A 16,771-nucleotide genomic window follows, 5' to 3' on the forward strand; every position below is an offset into this window, starting at 1 on the left:
AGAGATTAAATAACTTGCCCAATGTCTACAGCCAGCAAGTGACATCACTGGGATCCAACTCAGATGGCCCAGCTCTGAATTCCACAGCTGTCACCTGACTATTGGAGTAGCCTAGTGAGGGGGAATGAAGTGTTGCCTAACACTGTCAGGGAAGGTGGTGAGGAGAGGTGAACCAAGAGAGATGTTAAGGAGAGAGCTTCTGTAGAGAGAAAGGGGGAGGGGGTGATGGGCGTGAGGTTCCTGCTTGGGCAGCTGTGCTATGAGGGATGAGGGGGTACTCTGAAGGAGGAGCACCTGAGTCTGCAGGATCTGTGACACCTCGGGAGATTTCACGAAATAAGTGCATGCAAGAGTTTGAGCTTAGGAGAGAATTTAGAGAAGTTGGGAACTGTAGGTAAGAGAGACACTGACAAATTAGGTGGTCCCCAAAGCCAAGGAAGGAGGTGGGTTGGCCTAGAGCAAACAGTTAGAGAAGAGGACCAAGCCAAAATCCCAGGAGCATGCGATTTCAGGAATGAATTGAGAATGAAGCAACAAATGGAACCAAGAGAGGGTAAGGAGAAAGAAGAGAATGGGGTCAGTGGGATTAAATGATGCAGAGATCAAATAAGATGACACTTGAACAGTAACCATTTCACCATAAATAAATTTTAAAAGTGTACAGCAGGCTAGAAGAAAATAGTTTATCATAATTGACAAATATGACATAGTATAAGAAGAGAGGGTAACAGGTCCTTTTATAAACTGATGGTGAGAAAGTAAACTGGCACAGAATTTTTAAAGGGCCATATAGTATCGTTTATCAAAATTTAAACATGCCCATTCCTGATCAGGTGGCTCGCTTGGTTAGAACATTGTCCCATACACCAAAAGATTACAAGTTCGATTCCCAGTCAGGGCACATACCTACATTGTGGGTTTATCCCTAGGCACGTATGGGAGGCAACCAATCATTGTTCCTCTCTCACATGGATGTTTCTCTCTCTCTCTCACTTTCTCTTTCTCTCTCCCCTTCTTACTCTCCCTTGCTCTCTCTCTAAAATCAATAAAAGAGAACATATCCTCAGTTGAGAATTGAAAAAAAAATAGTAAAAAAAATTTAAACGTGTCCAGATATGACCCAGCAAAATTATACTTAAGCTACAGAAACATTCAGGCACATTCCCATAGACCTATATCCATAGATGCTCATAGCAAGAAGCTAAATGTCCATCTATAAGATAATTATTATATAAATTATGATACATACATACCATGGACCAATTTGTCATCATTAAAAAGAGTGAGATGGATCTCTATGTACTGATGTGGAATAGGTCCATGATACATTGCTAAGGTGCAGAAAATATAAGTAGTTAAATACATTATATTATTTTTCCTTTTTTTGTTTAATGTTTATTTTTATCTTTTATTTTGAAACTTATCTTTATTGTTGAATGTATTACAGATGTGCCCCTTTTTCCCCCATTGACACCCTCCTCCCCGTTCCCATTCCCCTCCTGCCTTCCCCACACTATTGTCTGTGTCCATTGGTTATGCATCCATGCATAGAAGTTCTTTGGTTTATTTTTTCCCACCTCCCCCTACCCAACCCCCCATCTGTTCCTTCTGAGGTCCGTCAATCTAACAACCAATTTGTACTTTGTACTTCTTTTTTTTTTCCCCACTTATCTTTATTGTTGAATGTATTACAGATGTCCCTCTTTTTTCCCTTCTTAACCCTCTCCTCTCCAATTCCTCCTCCCCCGTCCTTTCCCCACACTATTGTCTGTGTCTATTGGTTATGCATATATGCATAGAAGTTCTTTGGCTTCTCTCTTCCCATTCCACCCTTCCCTTTGAGGTTCATCAGTCTAACAAATCAATTTGTATTTCCTAATCTCTTCATCTTTTTCACCCAACTCCCCTCCCATCTGGAAACCAGCAAAAAGTTCTCTGTATCTATGAGTCTGTTTCTGTTCTGGTTGCTCATTTGTTTGTAGATTCAAGTGTTGATAGATATGTATTTATTACCTTTTTGTGTGTGTGTGGTACGTGCCCCTAGCGGGAACTGAACCAGAGACTCTCTGGTCCACAGGCCCACGCTCGACCGCTGAGCCAAACTGGCTAGGGCTATTGCCATTTTATTGTTCATATATTTTTATCTTCTTCTTCAAGAAGACCCATCAACATTTCATACAATACTGGTTTGGTGGTGATTAACTCCTTTAGCTTTTTCTTGCGCGGGAAACTCTTTATATGGCCATCGAGTCTAAATGATATCTTTGCAGGATAGAGTAATCTTGGTTGCAGGTCCTTGCTTTTCATCACTTTAAATATTTCTTGCCACAGCCCTGGCCGGTTTGGCTCAGCGGTTAGAGCATCCGCCTGCGGTCCGGAGAGACCCGGGTTCGGTTCCCGCTAAGGGCATGTACCTCGGTTGCAGTTTGTCCCCAGCCCTGGTTGGTCGTGCGGGTGGCAGCCACTCGATGTGTCCCTTTCACATCGATGTTTCCCTCTCTCTCTCTTCCTCTCTCTCCCTCCCACTCTGTCTGTACAAAAAATGGAAAAATGTCCTCGGATGAGGATTAAAAAAAAAAAAAATTAAATATTTCTTGCCACTCCCTCCTGACCTGCAAAATTTCTTTTGAAAAATCAGCTAACAGCCTTATGGGAGTTCCCTTGTAGGTAATTAACTGCTTTTCTCGTGCTGCTTTTAAGATTCTCTCTTTGTCTTTAACCTTTGACATTTTGATGATGATGTGTCTTGGTGTGGACCTCTTTGAGTTCATCTTGTTTGGGACTCTGTGCTACCTAGACTCGTATGTCTGTTTCCTTCACCAAGTTAGGGAAATTTTCTGTCATTATATTTTCAAATAGGTTTTAATTTCTTGCTCTCTCTCTTCTCCTTCTGGCAGCCCCATAATGTGAATGTTGGTACACTTGAAGTTGTCCCACAGGCTCCTTACACTATCCTCATTTTTTTGGATTCTTTGTTCTGATTGGGTGTTTTTTGCTTTCTTATATTGTTTGCTTCTTGGTTTCACCTACTCTAGTTTTGATTCCCTATAAATTGTTCTTTATTTCAGCTAGTCAACCTTTATTTCTGACTGGTCCCTTTTTATGCTCTTGAGGTCCTCACTAAGTTCATTGAAATTCTAAGTTCCTTGAGCATCCTTAGAACGAGTGTTTTGACCTCTGCATCTGTTAGGTTGCTTATCTCTGTTTCGTTTAGTTCTTTTTCTGGAGTTTTGTTCTATTCTTTCATTTGGGACATGTTTCTTTGTCTCCTTATTTTGGCTGCCTCCCTGTGTTTGTTTCTATGTTTAGGCAGAGTTGCTATGTCTCCTAAGCTTCCTAGTGTGGCCTGTTGTAGTAGGTGTCCTGTAAGGTTCAGTGGCACAGCCTCCCTGATCCCCCCAGCTGGGCCCTCAAAGTGCACCTCTTGTGTGAGTGTCCACCATTCTATTGTAACTGAGTATTAATTGCTGTTGGGACATCAATGGGAGGGATTTACTCAGACTGATCAGCTGCAAGGATTGGCTATGCTCACTGACCATTGACCTCTGACTACCTTGGAGGATCAATAGTGCAGGGCCCACCACACAGAGCAAGTCTTACTTCAGCAGGGCTCTGTTACCCACTGAGTCCACTCCTTGAGTGTGTCGCTTATGGAGGTAGTTGGGTAGTGGTGCTTCAATGTGGTCTGAAGCTGGCCACTGGGTATGCTGGCTCTGGGGCAAGGTCAGCCACTACCTATGTTCTACCCAGAACCACTAGGCATAAGCTACAAAGCAATTTGCCAATGGTTGCTTCTTGTGCTGGTCTTGTAGGTGCCCAGGCAAAGCCAAGCTGTGAACCAAGGTTGGCTGCTTCTGGTACCAGGCCTGAGCCAGTTAGCTAGAGGTATGGGGCTCGCTGAGGCCAGATGCCATTTGTTTGAGAGACTTTAGGAAAATCTGAAGCAGGAGCCAAGACAGGCTAATCTTAAGGTAAGCAGCTTGGGTGGGCCTGAAAGTTGGGTGGGGCAGGGCCTCAGGGAATCACCAGGGCAGGGAAAACAGTGTGAGCTAGGTTGCTGGAGTCCCAGATAATGCACCCATTTGCCTGTTTTGTAGGGGAAGGTCTCACCCAAGGCACAACGGCCTCCACCAGCATGTCTGTCATGGAGAAAGCTGCCTCTCCAGCTCTCAACCCGATGCCAAACAATTCAGTTCTTCACCATATGTCTCTGCCGCCTTGCAAGCTGCCTCCCTCATCCTAGAGCCTAGAGGGAGCAAGTCCAAGTAAGTCCATGTGCGGGCCCTTCAAAAGGAATTGCCTGGGACTCCAGCAGCACAGCCTCCCTCAGTCTCAGATCTTGCTGGTTTTTACAGACAGAAGTTATAGGGAATTCTCTTCCTGGTACTAGAACCCTGAGCTGGGGGACCTGGTGTGGGACGGGGACCCCTCACTCCTCAGGGATGGACCTTCCCAGCCGAGGTATCCCTCCTGATTTCTATCCGCCACACATGAGTGGCGCCTCTGCCCTCCTATCAGTCTCGATGTGGCTTCTTTAATTTTGTAGTTGTAGGACTTCCATTCAGTTCAGTTTTAGGTGGTTCTGAATGATGGTTGCTCTGTAGTTTAGTTGTCATTTTGATGTGGTTGTGGAAGGAGGCGATGCCGCGTTTACCTACGCCGCCGTGTTGACCAGAAGTCTCAAACACGTTATATTTGTACTAAGGAAAGAAAGAAAGAAAACCTGTTTGTCTACGCGTGAGGAAAAGTCTGGAGAAAGACAAATATGAGTGAACAGGAGGGATGGAAGGGAATCTTTCAAGTTTTACTCTATGGGTTTTTGTATCACCTATGTTCTTGACAATATGCTTGCTTTATTTTTATAATATCCAAACAGTTTTATTTAAGAAACGAGTTATTTGATTCAGTAACCCAGAGGTCGTTGGCAACCCTGGCAAAAGCTGTTTCAGCAGAGCATGGGCAGGAAGCTAGCTAGTTGCAGTGGGTTGAGCAGTGAGCAAGGGGTGGTGAAATGGAGACAGCTGCTTTGTCAAGAAGTTTGCTTATTAAAAGGAGGGCACAGGGGAGCCATAGCTACAGGGAACATAGAGCAGAGGAAGGGAGAGGAAGACATAAGCAAGTTCAGGGGCTGAAGGGAAAGAAGGTGGTTGAAGGGCAATGTGCCAGGAGGGAGGATCCTCAAGGATGTGAGAGTCAGTGGGTCCCAAGGCCAGGTGCAGGAATTCACCAGAAAGAGAAGAGAGGACACTTCTCACACCAACCCTAGAGGGAAGGAAGAAAGTGACAGCGAGTTCAGGTAAATTTGTCAGCTGGGGGCCGGGGTTGCCTGCATCTTCCTTTTAAAGAAGCAGCTGCAGGTTCAAAACGCTCAGACAAAGACGGACTAAGGCAGACCTCCACCTTCAGACTGGCAATCTCCTCCAGAAGCCATTAGACAGGAAAGCATGTAAGTCCCCAGAGCTCGTGCAGAATGTCCTGGTGGAGCCCTGGCGGAGAGCCAGAGTCCTAGGACAGACCTTATTGCTCCTCTGTGGAAACACCTCCCCGGGTGGGCCTCTTGGATTTCCCCCTTGGCAACCCTGGCTCAGAAGTGTCCCCATAAAATCTGGTTCACTTTTTTCCTGCCCAACAGCCCTGACTGCTACCAAGCCCTGAGTCATAGCAGAAGTGTCAGAGGCCACTTCAGTAACAACAGCAACAGCAGCAGGTGGGTGAGCTGTTCAGTCTCAGAACTACTGAGGACATATTTCTAATGGGAGGGACTTGGGAACTGCATTCTGAGGCCCCTGAGAACTGAGGTGATGACTTGCAGGCTCTCAGAGCTAAAGATAACTGTCTTCACCTAGACAGCACAACACAAAAGAACTTTCTGCAATAACAAGTGTTCTATATCTGCACTATCCAGCATGATAGTCACTAGTCACCTATGACTACTGAGCACTTGAACTGTGGCTAATGTGACTGAGAAACTAAATTTTTATTTTAATTAATTTAAATTGAAATGGCCACATGTGGCTAGTAGCCATCATATTGGACAATACAGACCTAGTATTATCTCCTCATTTTCCAATGAACCACATCAAGGCTCAGAGATTAATGACTTTTCCAAGCCCACACTGATAATTCACAGGAGAACCAGGATTGGAAGCTGTTTCTTTACTCACCCCACCATCACCATGCGTGTGGTGGGCTCATTAGAAACGAAATCAACCTAATGGGAGTCAAGAAGTTGGCTCCTTGGGAAATGTCAAATCTGGGCTCTCTTTTCTACACCTTTAGTCTTCAGTTGTTTGAGACAGTGAGGTACATAGTGGAGTTCAGAAACCTCAGGCTGAAATCCAGCCTCTTGTTATAGTGGACAGAATACAAGATTTGAGCTCAGGTAAAAAAGTCTTCAAAACTGCTTAACACCCAGTTCATCTGCGTCATTCTAGATAAGTTGCTTAACTCCTAGAGTCTTAGTTTCCTCATTCAGAAAGTAATTTTGTTGTGAGGATTAAATGATACAGATTCTGAAAAGCACCTTTTCCGGAAGCTAGACCCTCATAGGCACTGCACAGTAAAGCTAGTGTGAGTGCGGTTATCCAGGGAAGACATACATTGAGGTCAGCCTGGACAGCAGGCTCGCTGCTTGCCCTTACTTGGGGGTGTAGTGGGAGAGACGGCACGCTATTAGTTGATTAACTATTTCAGTAGTAATGATCATGACAATAAATGTAAACATCGTGCTTTATATGTGTCTTGTGTGCTTTTCAGTTAATCTCTCATTTTATCCTCAGCCTCATTTTACAGATAAGTAAACAGAGACTCAGAAAGGAAAGGTCACTTGCCTGGAGTTGCTCGGGTAGCAGAGTTCTTAACCACCACTCCCATCCTCTTGTCTCGTGTGTAATGAGCCTCTCTCTGTCTGGTGGTAGCATCACCTGGCCAGGACTCATTGCATTCTTCTCCAACATGGGAAAGAGAGAGGTGACAATGAATGTTTGCTAAACAGCTGGACTCAGAAGTTCTTTCCTCGGGGTGGGCAACTTAGGTGAGTTGGCCACAGGCTCTGAGCATTCACTGGGCAAGAGGCTGGGGTAAGGAGTGGTGGAGGGATTGAGGTTGTTAGGTGGGAGCTTAGGAGGGAGTAAATTTATGTTCACTGCTCTGCCTTTATTTATCCTTTTCATTGTGATAAATAGCAAATGTGACAAAATGTATTTTTAATGTCACTCAGCACTGTTTTCAAAAATGTGTTTGGACTTGGGAGGGATTTTTAACTTTTACCAAAAACACTTTCCTTCCTAATTAGATGGTCTTTGCTCCAAAGCTGATAACTATGGCAGACCCAATCCCAAGTGTACAAACCAAGAAAGAAGAGCAATGCCCTAAGAAGGGCTTGTGGTCAAAGCTAAAGTTTGGGGAGTGAGGTGAAAGACAAGGGAGAGGTGAAATGGGGCCCCCATTCAGGGGTGGGGGTTCTCAAAGGGATGTGGCATAGAGAAGGAATCTGTGAGGCTTTAAGGATTCCCAGGGTGGGTGGGGTGGAAACAAGAGGCATTAGGTGTAAGGAAGAAAACTACCAAACTCTCCAGATGCTTAAGTTTCCTTCCCATTGTCGTAAGGAGCTGTTCACCTTTCAGACGTGAAAGATGTTCAAGAGAGGTAGTGCCGCTGCATAGTAAGCCCAGGGAAGCCCGAGGCAGCTACAGTGTGGAGAGAGTCAGACAGGACAGAGGCTGCTGATATCAGGGCAAAAATGAGAGAAATCTGTGCAGTCCTGGGCAAATCACTTCCTTCGTGTGGGCCTCGGTTTCCTTGTCTGTGAAATGGAAAGATTGTCTAGGAAATGCCAGAGGTCCTTTCCCAGTATGAAGCCTACCAGACCAGAAAATGTCTAGTGATCAGAGCTGACCTGAGAATTAATTATTCAAGTTATCAAGAGCATCCCGCACGCTCAGAGACTCCACCCCACAATTGAGCAATCTAACACATCACTCACTTCCTCACTGCATTCTCACCACCGCCGCCCTTGCAGTCAGGAACTTCTGCTCTCTGGAGGTGTCCCACAGGTGAAAAGCCCAGAATCCTGGTAAGTCTTGGGACACTCACCCTTCCCACCATTCAGAATGTTTCTCTTCTCTGTCTCCCTTGACACCAGCCTCCATTTATTCCAGGCATCTTCCCCTATCCTTGGTGGGCCTCACCCACACCCCTAGGTGTCCTCATTGTTTCTCTTTAGGCCACCCTATCTTCCAAGGGAGAGATTCTGCTCCTCTCCTGACACCTCTCTCCAGCAACCGCCTAGGACAACTCCATGCCCACACCCTTCCCTTCCCAACTCAGCCAGCTCCTCATGCTCTGGGCTAAGCTGGAGGTGAGGAAGGACCCGATACTGTGGAGTCCCTCTTCACGTACATTAAGTGCAAATAGATGGGGTGATATTTATATAGAGAAAAAATATTGGAATTGTATTAAAATGACTGACTTTTTCTGTTGTTTAAAAGATTGCCTTAGCCCTGGCCAGTGTGTCTCAGTTGGTTGTGTGTTGTTCTGTGCACCAAGAGGTTGCTGGCTCAATTCCCAGTCAGAGGACATGCCCAGTTCGGGCTCAGTCCCCAGCAGGCAGTAGAGACCAGCCAGTTCAAGGGAGTTTGGTCTGTCATTCCTGAAAGGGCTGTTTCTTTAATTCTGGGCTCAAGGAATCGCAAAGAAAACAATGCACACAATGGGAGTGAACCACACACAATGGGAGTGAACCATACACGGGTTGACTAATGACATCTCCCAAATTTAACTTACAAATATATTTCAGATGTGAGCTATGATTTTGTTGTTGTTGTTGTTATCAAATGATCCTTTGTAGTTCTGAACTAGCTGGGCAGTCCACCACACCACTGTTTTTGTGTGTATGTGTGTGTTTTGTCGTTTATTGTGTATAAGAGTTACGTCCATCGACATTGTAGCCCACAGACTGGACAGTCCCCAGGATCTCTTTAATGGTTCCAGAGAGTTCTCTAGCTAAAGATGGGTGCTATATCTGTCAGGCGATGTTGACAATCTCATCAAAAGTGATATTTCCACAGTGCCTAATGTTTTTCTGTTTTCTTCTGTCTCTTGGCAGTTCCTAGGGGGCTTTGATGGTCAGGGCAGAGGCAAAGGTACCACCTCAAGCTGGGCCTATTGGTTTTGAGTGGTCAGTTTCACTGTTATCCTCAGACCCTTCCAACCACTTGTTGCCTTGGCAATGTCATCACCAACCTTTTTTGGAGACAGACCCAAGAGGCTGATCTTGGGGTGGAGGGCACACATGGCACCAACCCTCAGGTACAGGACTTCAATCTCATTGAGGTAGAACTTAGAGGGCATGGTGGAGGCGGCTGGTAGGGGATAAAGCTGAATTCAGGATGAATGAAGAAAGTTGTGTTAGGTCTCTTCTGATCCTAAAGCGCAGAAGTGTGATTTTTTTTAAATATGTTTTTGTTTTTTTTAAATCCTCACCTGAGGATATTTTTTTTTCCATTTTATCTTCAGATAGAGTGGGAGAGAGAGAAAGGGAGAAAGAGAGAGAAACAATGATGTGAGAGAGACACATTGACTGGTTGCCTCCTGCAGGACCGCGACCAGGGCCAGGAACAAACAGCAACCGAGGTAGCTGTCCTTGACCGGAATCGAACCTGAGACCATTGGTCCATGGGCCAACACTCTAACCACTGAGCCAAACCAGCCAGGACTTCATAGATTTTTTAGAGAGAGAGAGAAACATTGATGTGAGAAACATGGGTCGGATGTATTCTGCACGCCTCCCATTGGGCATCACCTGGGGCCCCCCTGGGGGTCAAGCCCACAACCTGGGCATGTGCCCTGACCAGGAATTAAATTAAGACCTCCCCGTCCATGAGACGAGGCTCAATCCATGGAGCCAGATGTGTGATCTTTTAAGAAGCAGGTCTGCTGACTGAAAATAGCCAGTGGAGCTATTCACGCCCCGTTGGAATTTTAGCTGCAGCACTTCTAGGCTCTGTGACCACAGGCTGTGTTTGTGGCTTTAATTATATCTATTTGTAACAATCAAGGGAGATCGTGTATCTGTGAGGCACAAAGCAAATCTCAGAGTGTCATCTTCCTATCTTCCTTTCCTTCATTTCTCCTTTAACTGCCAAAACATCACCTCTAGAGACTGAGTAAAAAGCAAACAACAAGACATTCTCTCCACCCCCTCCCCACAAACACACACATACACCCTACGTCTGGCCAATGGCTAGAGGTCATTGCCCTGGTCTGGCAGCCTGGTTCTCTTTTCTGAGTTCTCTACTTCTGTCCTGACTTGCATGAGAGTGGCCCTCACCCATACACCTGTGCCTGGCCCCAGTACAGCTGAGCACAGGGTAGAATGAGGGCTTATCTGTGAAACACGCTTGCCTGATGCTGCCTCTTCTCATAGAAAAATTTCTGCAGCTGCCCCGGCCCTGCCTCTTCACAGCTGATGCACATAGACGTGGGGTTCTTTTCTCTACAGGCACAAGCTCTCTGCACCTATCAATGATCGGCATCCTCTCTCAAAGGTGGGTCTACTCCTAGGTCATTTGTTCCCTTAAGTGCATCTCTGATCATCTGCTCACAGAGGTGACCTCACAAGTTAATTGGACATAACCCTGACCCTCTGAGCAAACTTGCTCTTGACCATGGGACTACAGAGCCAGTGATTTCTCATGGGTCTTGCTGACAACACCGGCCAAGTCAGCTTTACTATCTTCATCTCCCGTTGTCACCCCATCCTCCTGGCAAGATAGGGCCTTCTCCTTATCATTGTATCTTTCTACATTCACACTGATGGAATCTGCTCTATCTGTGGTCTCCATGTGCTTGAGAAGGCAATTGATCTGGCCCCCATCACCCAGGGGAGAAAGCACTACCTTCTCAGGAAAGTGAAGACTGAGAATTCCATCACTCTAGGGGAAAGGAACATTATTTTTCCAATGTCTCTTAACACCACGCAGCTTTCTTCTTCGCTAAAAGTGATTGACAATAACAGACTTTCTTCTGCTAAAGTGAAACGTTTCCTGGGAGTTCTGTTGTTGATGATGTTGTTTTAATGTTTGTATTTGCTTTGCAAGGCTATACACCTTTGGTTATCCTTTTTTTCCATTGAGATATAATTCACACACCATAAAAGTCACCCATTTACAGTGTACAACTCGGTAATTTTTAGTATAACGCGGTAATTTATCATTACTATCTAATTCCAGAACATTTCATGACTCTGAAAAGAAATTCTGTGCTTATTAACATTCTGCCTGGCCCGCCTGGCCCTGGTAACCACTAACGTACTTTCTGTCTCTACTGATTTGCCTACTCTGGGTGTTTCACATAAATGGAATCATGCTCTCTAAAGCCTTTTGCGTCTGCCTTTTTTTTTTTCATTTAGAATAATGTTTTCAAGGTTTAGCCAAATTTTCCTGGTTGAATAATATTTTACTGTATGTGTATACCACCATTTGTTTATCCATTTATCAGCTAACGGACAGTTAAATTGTTTCTATTTTTTGGCCATTATGCCGCTATGCACATTCATGTCCATGTTTTTGTATGGACGTACGTTTTCATTTCTCTTGGGTATGTATCTAGGAGTGGAACTGCTGAGTCATATGCTAACTCTATGTTTAACTTTTGGACGACTGCCACACTGTTGTCCACAGCAGCTGCACCATTTTACAATGTTTGAGGCATCCAATTTCTCCACATCTTCCTTGCCGTCGTTATTGTCATCTTTTTTTTTTTTCATTATGAACCTCCTAGTGAGTGTGAAGTAATTCCTAAGACTTTTATTTTATGTTTTTCTCTGTAACACTAGGCTCGTTTGAAGGTAGGTTACAGACTTGCATATGGTCACAAGATGCTGCTCATACCTCATGATAAAGAAATGGCACGATGGTGACATATTTTGTGGTTCAAAAGGAAGCTAATTCAATATAATGAACAAAATAGACCTAGAGACATGGAAGCGGGGTGCAGACTGACAAACCTCAGAAGAGGTGGATGTAGGGGGAGGGAAGAGATAAACCACAGAACTTCTACGCATGTATGTATAAACAAGGACATAGATAATAACGCTGGGAGGGGGCGTCAGTGGGAAGAGGGTGCCAATGGGGGAAAAAGAGAAACATCTGTAACAAAAGTAAATAAATAAATAAATGAACTTTTTAAAAAAAGGAAGCTAATTCAGTAGCTGGTTTACTTTAGTCCACTTCCTCTTTGAAAACTGGGATAGTATTGTAGAGAGGCTGAAGCTTCCCCCAGAAGCTTGATCCTGTAACAAGGGCTGAGTCAATAGACAGATATGCCTGAGGTGCTGGGAAGTCAGGAGTGGATGAAGGCATGCACTGGCAGGACAAGAAGGGTCCCCACTGGGACTGGAAGCTACCAAAACAAGGGCAGTGTGTCTCCACCTGCCTTCTCTGCTTCCTGCTGCCCCTTCTCCTTATTGTAGGAGCATCCAGGTTTTCTCTGGTCCCCCGTATGGCAGAATAGGACTGTCCAGAGCTCCCAAGACAATCTGTTACGTTCCCACCCAGTTGGAGAATCAATCAGTCGGCCACTTCCTTATGACTTTTAATATGTTTGTTCAAGCTACACAAATACTCCCAGAGAAGGCCTCTGCCTTCCACAAGAACAATGGTGGGACATGCTATCTGAGTTAACTTTCTTCTAGCTGGAGCATTCTGAAACTCCATGCTGCTCTCACTCGGTTTTTCTAGAACACTGCTTTTAAAATAACTTACAGAAAGTTGGACAAAGGGATTAATCTCTCAGCTTTATAGTTAAAACTTGATCTTTTTCTAGGGTCCCAACCCAATTGGATGGCCTGCTTAATCCCCCACATTGAGAAAGGCACCTCATGCTTCTGACGTTAAACTCAGACGCAATAGTCAGGGCTGCTCACCTGAGGCATCCAAGATAACAGGTAGCGATTATCCGAAGGGAAGTTTCCACAGTGATTTGGGTGATGGTGAGGTCATGAAAAGTGCGAAGAACTTCTCTCTGTGAAGGGAACTATACTCTTATTATGAAACACCACTTATCACTAAATGTGCCTCATAACATTAGAGTCAGAGCACCTACTATTTCCTGAAGTGAAAATTACTTCCATGTAATACACGAGCCAATGCAAAGAATCCTATCCAAGGTTCATGGGCAGAAGGGTTGGAATCTGGGGAGACTTTATTGTGCAGTAACACTCATCTTTCTTCTCTAGGCCACAAATATGGGTAGCTTTCATATAGAAGTCACTTACTGGGAAAATAGCACCTGGTACGATTATTACGACAATTACAGTTACAACCCTTACAATTTTGAAAATTCTGCTCCATGCCGGCCAGAATCTCTGGATACCAACAAGTATGCTGTGGTCGTCATCTATGTCCTGGTCTTCCTACTGAGCTTGCTGGGAAACTCCCTGGTGATGCTGGTTGTCTTATATAGCCGGGTCAGCCGCTCTGTCACTGACGTCTACCTGCTGAACCTGGCCATGGCCGACCTGCTCTTCGCCCTGACCTTGCCTATCTGGGCTGCCTCCAAGGCAAAGGGCTGGATCTTTGGCACAGCCTTGTGTAAGGTGGTCTCACTCTTGAAGGAAGTCAACTTCTACAGTGGAATTCTACTACTGGCCTGCATCAGTGTGGACCGCTACCTGGCCATTGTTCATGCCACACGTACATTGACTCAGAAGCGGCACTGGGTCAAGTTCATATGCATAGGCATCTGGGCCCTATCCCTGATCCTGTCCCTGCCCGTCTTTTTCATTCGCAGCACTGTCTACCCGCATGATTCCAGCCCAGTCTGCTATGAGGACCTGGGTGCCAATACAACAAAATGGCGCATGGTGATGCGATTCCTGCCCCAGACTGTTGGCTTCCTTCTGCCACTGCTGGTCATGCTGTTCTGCTATGGGCTCACACTGCGCACGCTATTTCAGGCCCACATGGGGCAGAAGCACCGGGCCATGCGGGTCATCTTTGCTGTCGTGCTCGTCTTCCTGTTCTGCTGGCTGCCCTACAATCTAGTGCTGATATCAGACAGCCTCATGAGGATCGGGGCGATCAAGGAGACCTGTGACCGCCGAAAAGACATTGACCGGGCCCTGGATGCCACTGAGATTCTGGGCTTCTTCCACAGCTGCCTCAATCCCCTCATCTATGCCTTCATTGGCCAGAAGTTTCGCCATGGTCTTCTCAAGATCATGGCCATCCATGGCCTGATCAGCAAGGAGTTCTTGGCCAAGGACGGCAGGCCTTCCTTTGTTGGCTCTTCTTCAGGGCACACTTCTACTACCCTCTAAGACCCCCGCCCCTTTTCAGCCCCACAGGGCTCCTCCCCTCCCATCAGCACCCAAACCACATGTCCACTGGCTATTCACAGCCTCTGTGTCAAGACGGGTCCTCATTGTGGTCGCAGGAAGTTGCTGAAGCCACGAGCTTATCAGGGCCCATTGTATGGTTCAGAAAGCTGGCCCTGGCGCCCCACCCCTTACTATAATTACTATGTCAGCTGCTAGGACTCTGTCCATCCTACCACTCAGCCCATAGCCCTCTGTCCTCTGAGATGTTCCTTGCTTGCTAGCAAAGTCTGCTTCCCTTGAGGTAGGCTGGAAATGACAGAGACTCACTTCTATGACGCCCTTGAGCTAGGAATGGCCATATCATCCAGTTCTGCTAGGATGACTTTTAGGCAAGAGTGTGCTGGTAAACCAGTCTCCTGGAGGGAAAATCCTGATTTGTAGCATTCACCGAGTTCCATGTTATAAATCTTCTACCGTAGTAATTTCAAGGGTGGTGGTATTTAGCAACCAGTTCACAAAAGTCTAGGAAATCTAATGATCTCTTTTCACGAGCAGGTACAAACTGGCTTCAGCACACCATTGCTTTCAGGAGTCTGCTGGGGCTGGAAGACTCCTGGGAAATATTCCTGATTTAAAAAAAGAGACACATCCACTCATACACATCCTTGGGTCTTGCCTTTGAATATGGTTATAGGATATGATTTGTGGCCCTAAGGCAGCAATATTGTGACAATGAGGCAAAAAGCCTGACACACTTAGGCTGATGGAGTCAAAGAAGAAAAAGAACCTGAAAATAAAGAGCCTAGAGATAAACCTAAGCAAGCATAAGAATAAAACTGGTCCTTTACCTTATACCATACACAAAAATTACCTCAAAATAGATTGAAGACCTAAACATAAGAACTGAAACTATAAAACTCTCATAAGAAAACAAAGAGGTAAAAGCTTTATGACATTGGATTTGACAATGATTTCTTGGATATAACACCAAAAACACAAGCAACAATAGAGAAAATATATAAGTTGGTCTTCATCAAAGTTAAAAACTTTTGTGCATCAAACGACACTCTCAACAGAGTAAAAAAGGCAAACCACAGAATGGGAGAATATATTTGCAAATTGAATCTCTTATATGGGGTGCATATCCAGAGTGTATGAAGAATCCCTATAACTCAACAGCAAGAAGAAGAAGGAGGAAGGGGGGGGAAGGAAGGAAGGAAGGAAGGAAGGAAGGAAGGAAGGAAGGAAGGAAGGAAGGAAGGAAGGGAAAGACGAAAGAAAGAAAGAAAGAAAGAAAGAAAGAAAGAAAGAAAGAAAGAAAGAAAGAAAGAAAGAAAGAAAGAAAGAAAGAAGCCTTTTTCAAAAAGGGACAAAGGATTTGGAGAACAGACATTTCTCCAAAGAACACAGAGAAATAGCCGTGGACATGTATATATTAATAATTATGGAACGTTTGTCAAAACCACAATGAGGTATCATTTCACACCCATCAGGATGCCCATCATCAACGCAAACAAACAAAATAACAAGCATTGGTGAGGATATGGAGACACCAACTAGACCTCTTGTGCAATGCTTGTAAGAATGTAAGATGGTGCAGCCACTATGGAAAACAGTATGGTGGTTCCTCAAAAAATTAAACAGAATTACTGTTCAATGCAGCAATTCCATTTCTGAGTTATAGCCAAAAGAACTGAGAGCAAAGACTCAAATAGATGTTTGTACACTAATGTTCATAGCAGCATTATTCTAGTGATAGCTGAAAGGTGGGAACAACCCAAACGTCTGCCAGTGAATGACTGGATAAACAAAATGTGCTATATACATAAAATGGAATATTATCCAGTCTTAACAAGGAACGAAATTCTGATATATGCTACAACATGAATATACTTTGCAAATACTATGCTAAGTGAAATAAGCCAGACAAAATATTGTATGATTCTACTTATAGAAGGTACCTAGAATAGTTAAACTGATAGAGACAGAAAATAAAATAGTGGTTACCAGGGGACTAGGGCAGGGGAAATGGGGAATTCTTGTTTAAAGGATACAGAATTCAGCTGGGATGATGAACTTTTTCCAGAGATGGAGAGTGGCGATAGTTGTACAATGTAAATATACTTAATGCCATTAAACTGTACACTTAAAACGTTAAAATGGTCAACTTTGTTATGTATATTTTACCACAATTTAAAGGGGGGAGAAAACCTACTTGCAAAAAGGCAAACCCTAGAACCACCTACCTATAATTTCGTTAAGTGAGATAATTAAATATCTTTTTTTCTACAAACCACTTTTTTTTTTCTTTATTGATATTAGAGAGAGAAAGGAAGGGAGGGGGGAAAGAGATAGAAACATTAATGAGAGAGAACATCGGTTGGCCGCCTCTCACATGCCCCCCCACTGGGCATCAGGCCCACAACCTGGGCACATGCCCTGACCGGAAAT

The 16,771-nt window shown here is 44.7% G+C and overlaps 1 protein-coding gene across 5 annotated transcripts; it reads left to right on the forward strand.

Annotated features, from left to right (window-relative positions):
- The first annotated feature begins 4,182 nt into the window (after window positions 1–4,182).
- Window positions 4,183–15,253, forward strand: LOC118625201 (C-X-C chemokine receptor type 2-like). Of its 5 annotated transcripts, none has more exons than XM_036253838.1 (4): window positions 4,183–4,265; window positions 5,346–5,446; window positions 5,633–5,707; window positions 13,238–15,253. In XM_036253838.1, the coding sequence occupies exon 4, from the start codon at window positions 13,247–13,249 to the stop codon at window positions 14,318–14,320; it is 1,074 nt and encodes a 357-aa protein (XP_036109731.1). In that variant the 5' UTR covers window positions 4,183–4,265; window positions 5,346–5,446; window positions 5,633–5,707; window positions 13,238–13,246; the 3' UTR covers window positions 14,321–15,253. The 5 variants fall into 5 exon arrangements, with proteins under 5 accessions (XP_036109731.1, XP_036109733.1, XP_036109732.1 ...); XM_036253839.1 differs by having other exon boundaries at window positions 4,247–4,265; window positions 5,349–5,446; XM_036253840.1 differs by lacking the exon at window positions 5,346–5,446 and having other exon boundaries at window positions 4,229–4,265.
- The last annotated feature ends 1,518 nt before the right edge of the window (window positions 15,254–16,771 follow it).

The sequence above is a fragment of the Molossus molossus genome, unplaced genomic scaffold (genome assembly GCF_014108415.1).
Source record: "Molossus molossus isolate mMolMol1 unplaced genomic scaffold, mMolMol1.p scaffold_m16_p_11, whole genome shotgun sequence".
NCBI lineage: Eukaryota > Metazoa > Chordata > Mammalia > Chiroptera > Molossidae > Molossus > Molossus molossus.

Bases quoted from the DNA above. Each gene is read 5' to 3' on its own strand.
- LOC118625201 (XM_036253838.1), top strand. From the start codon at position 13,247: ATGGGTAGCTTTCATATAGAAGTCACTTACTGGGAAAATAGCACCTGG.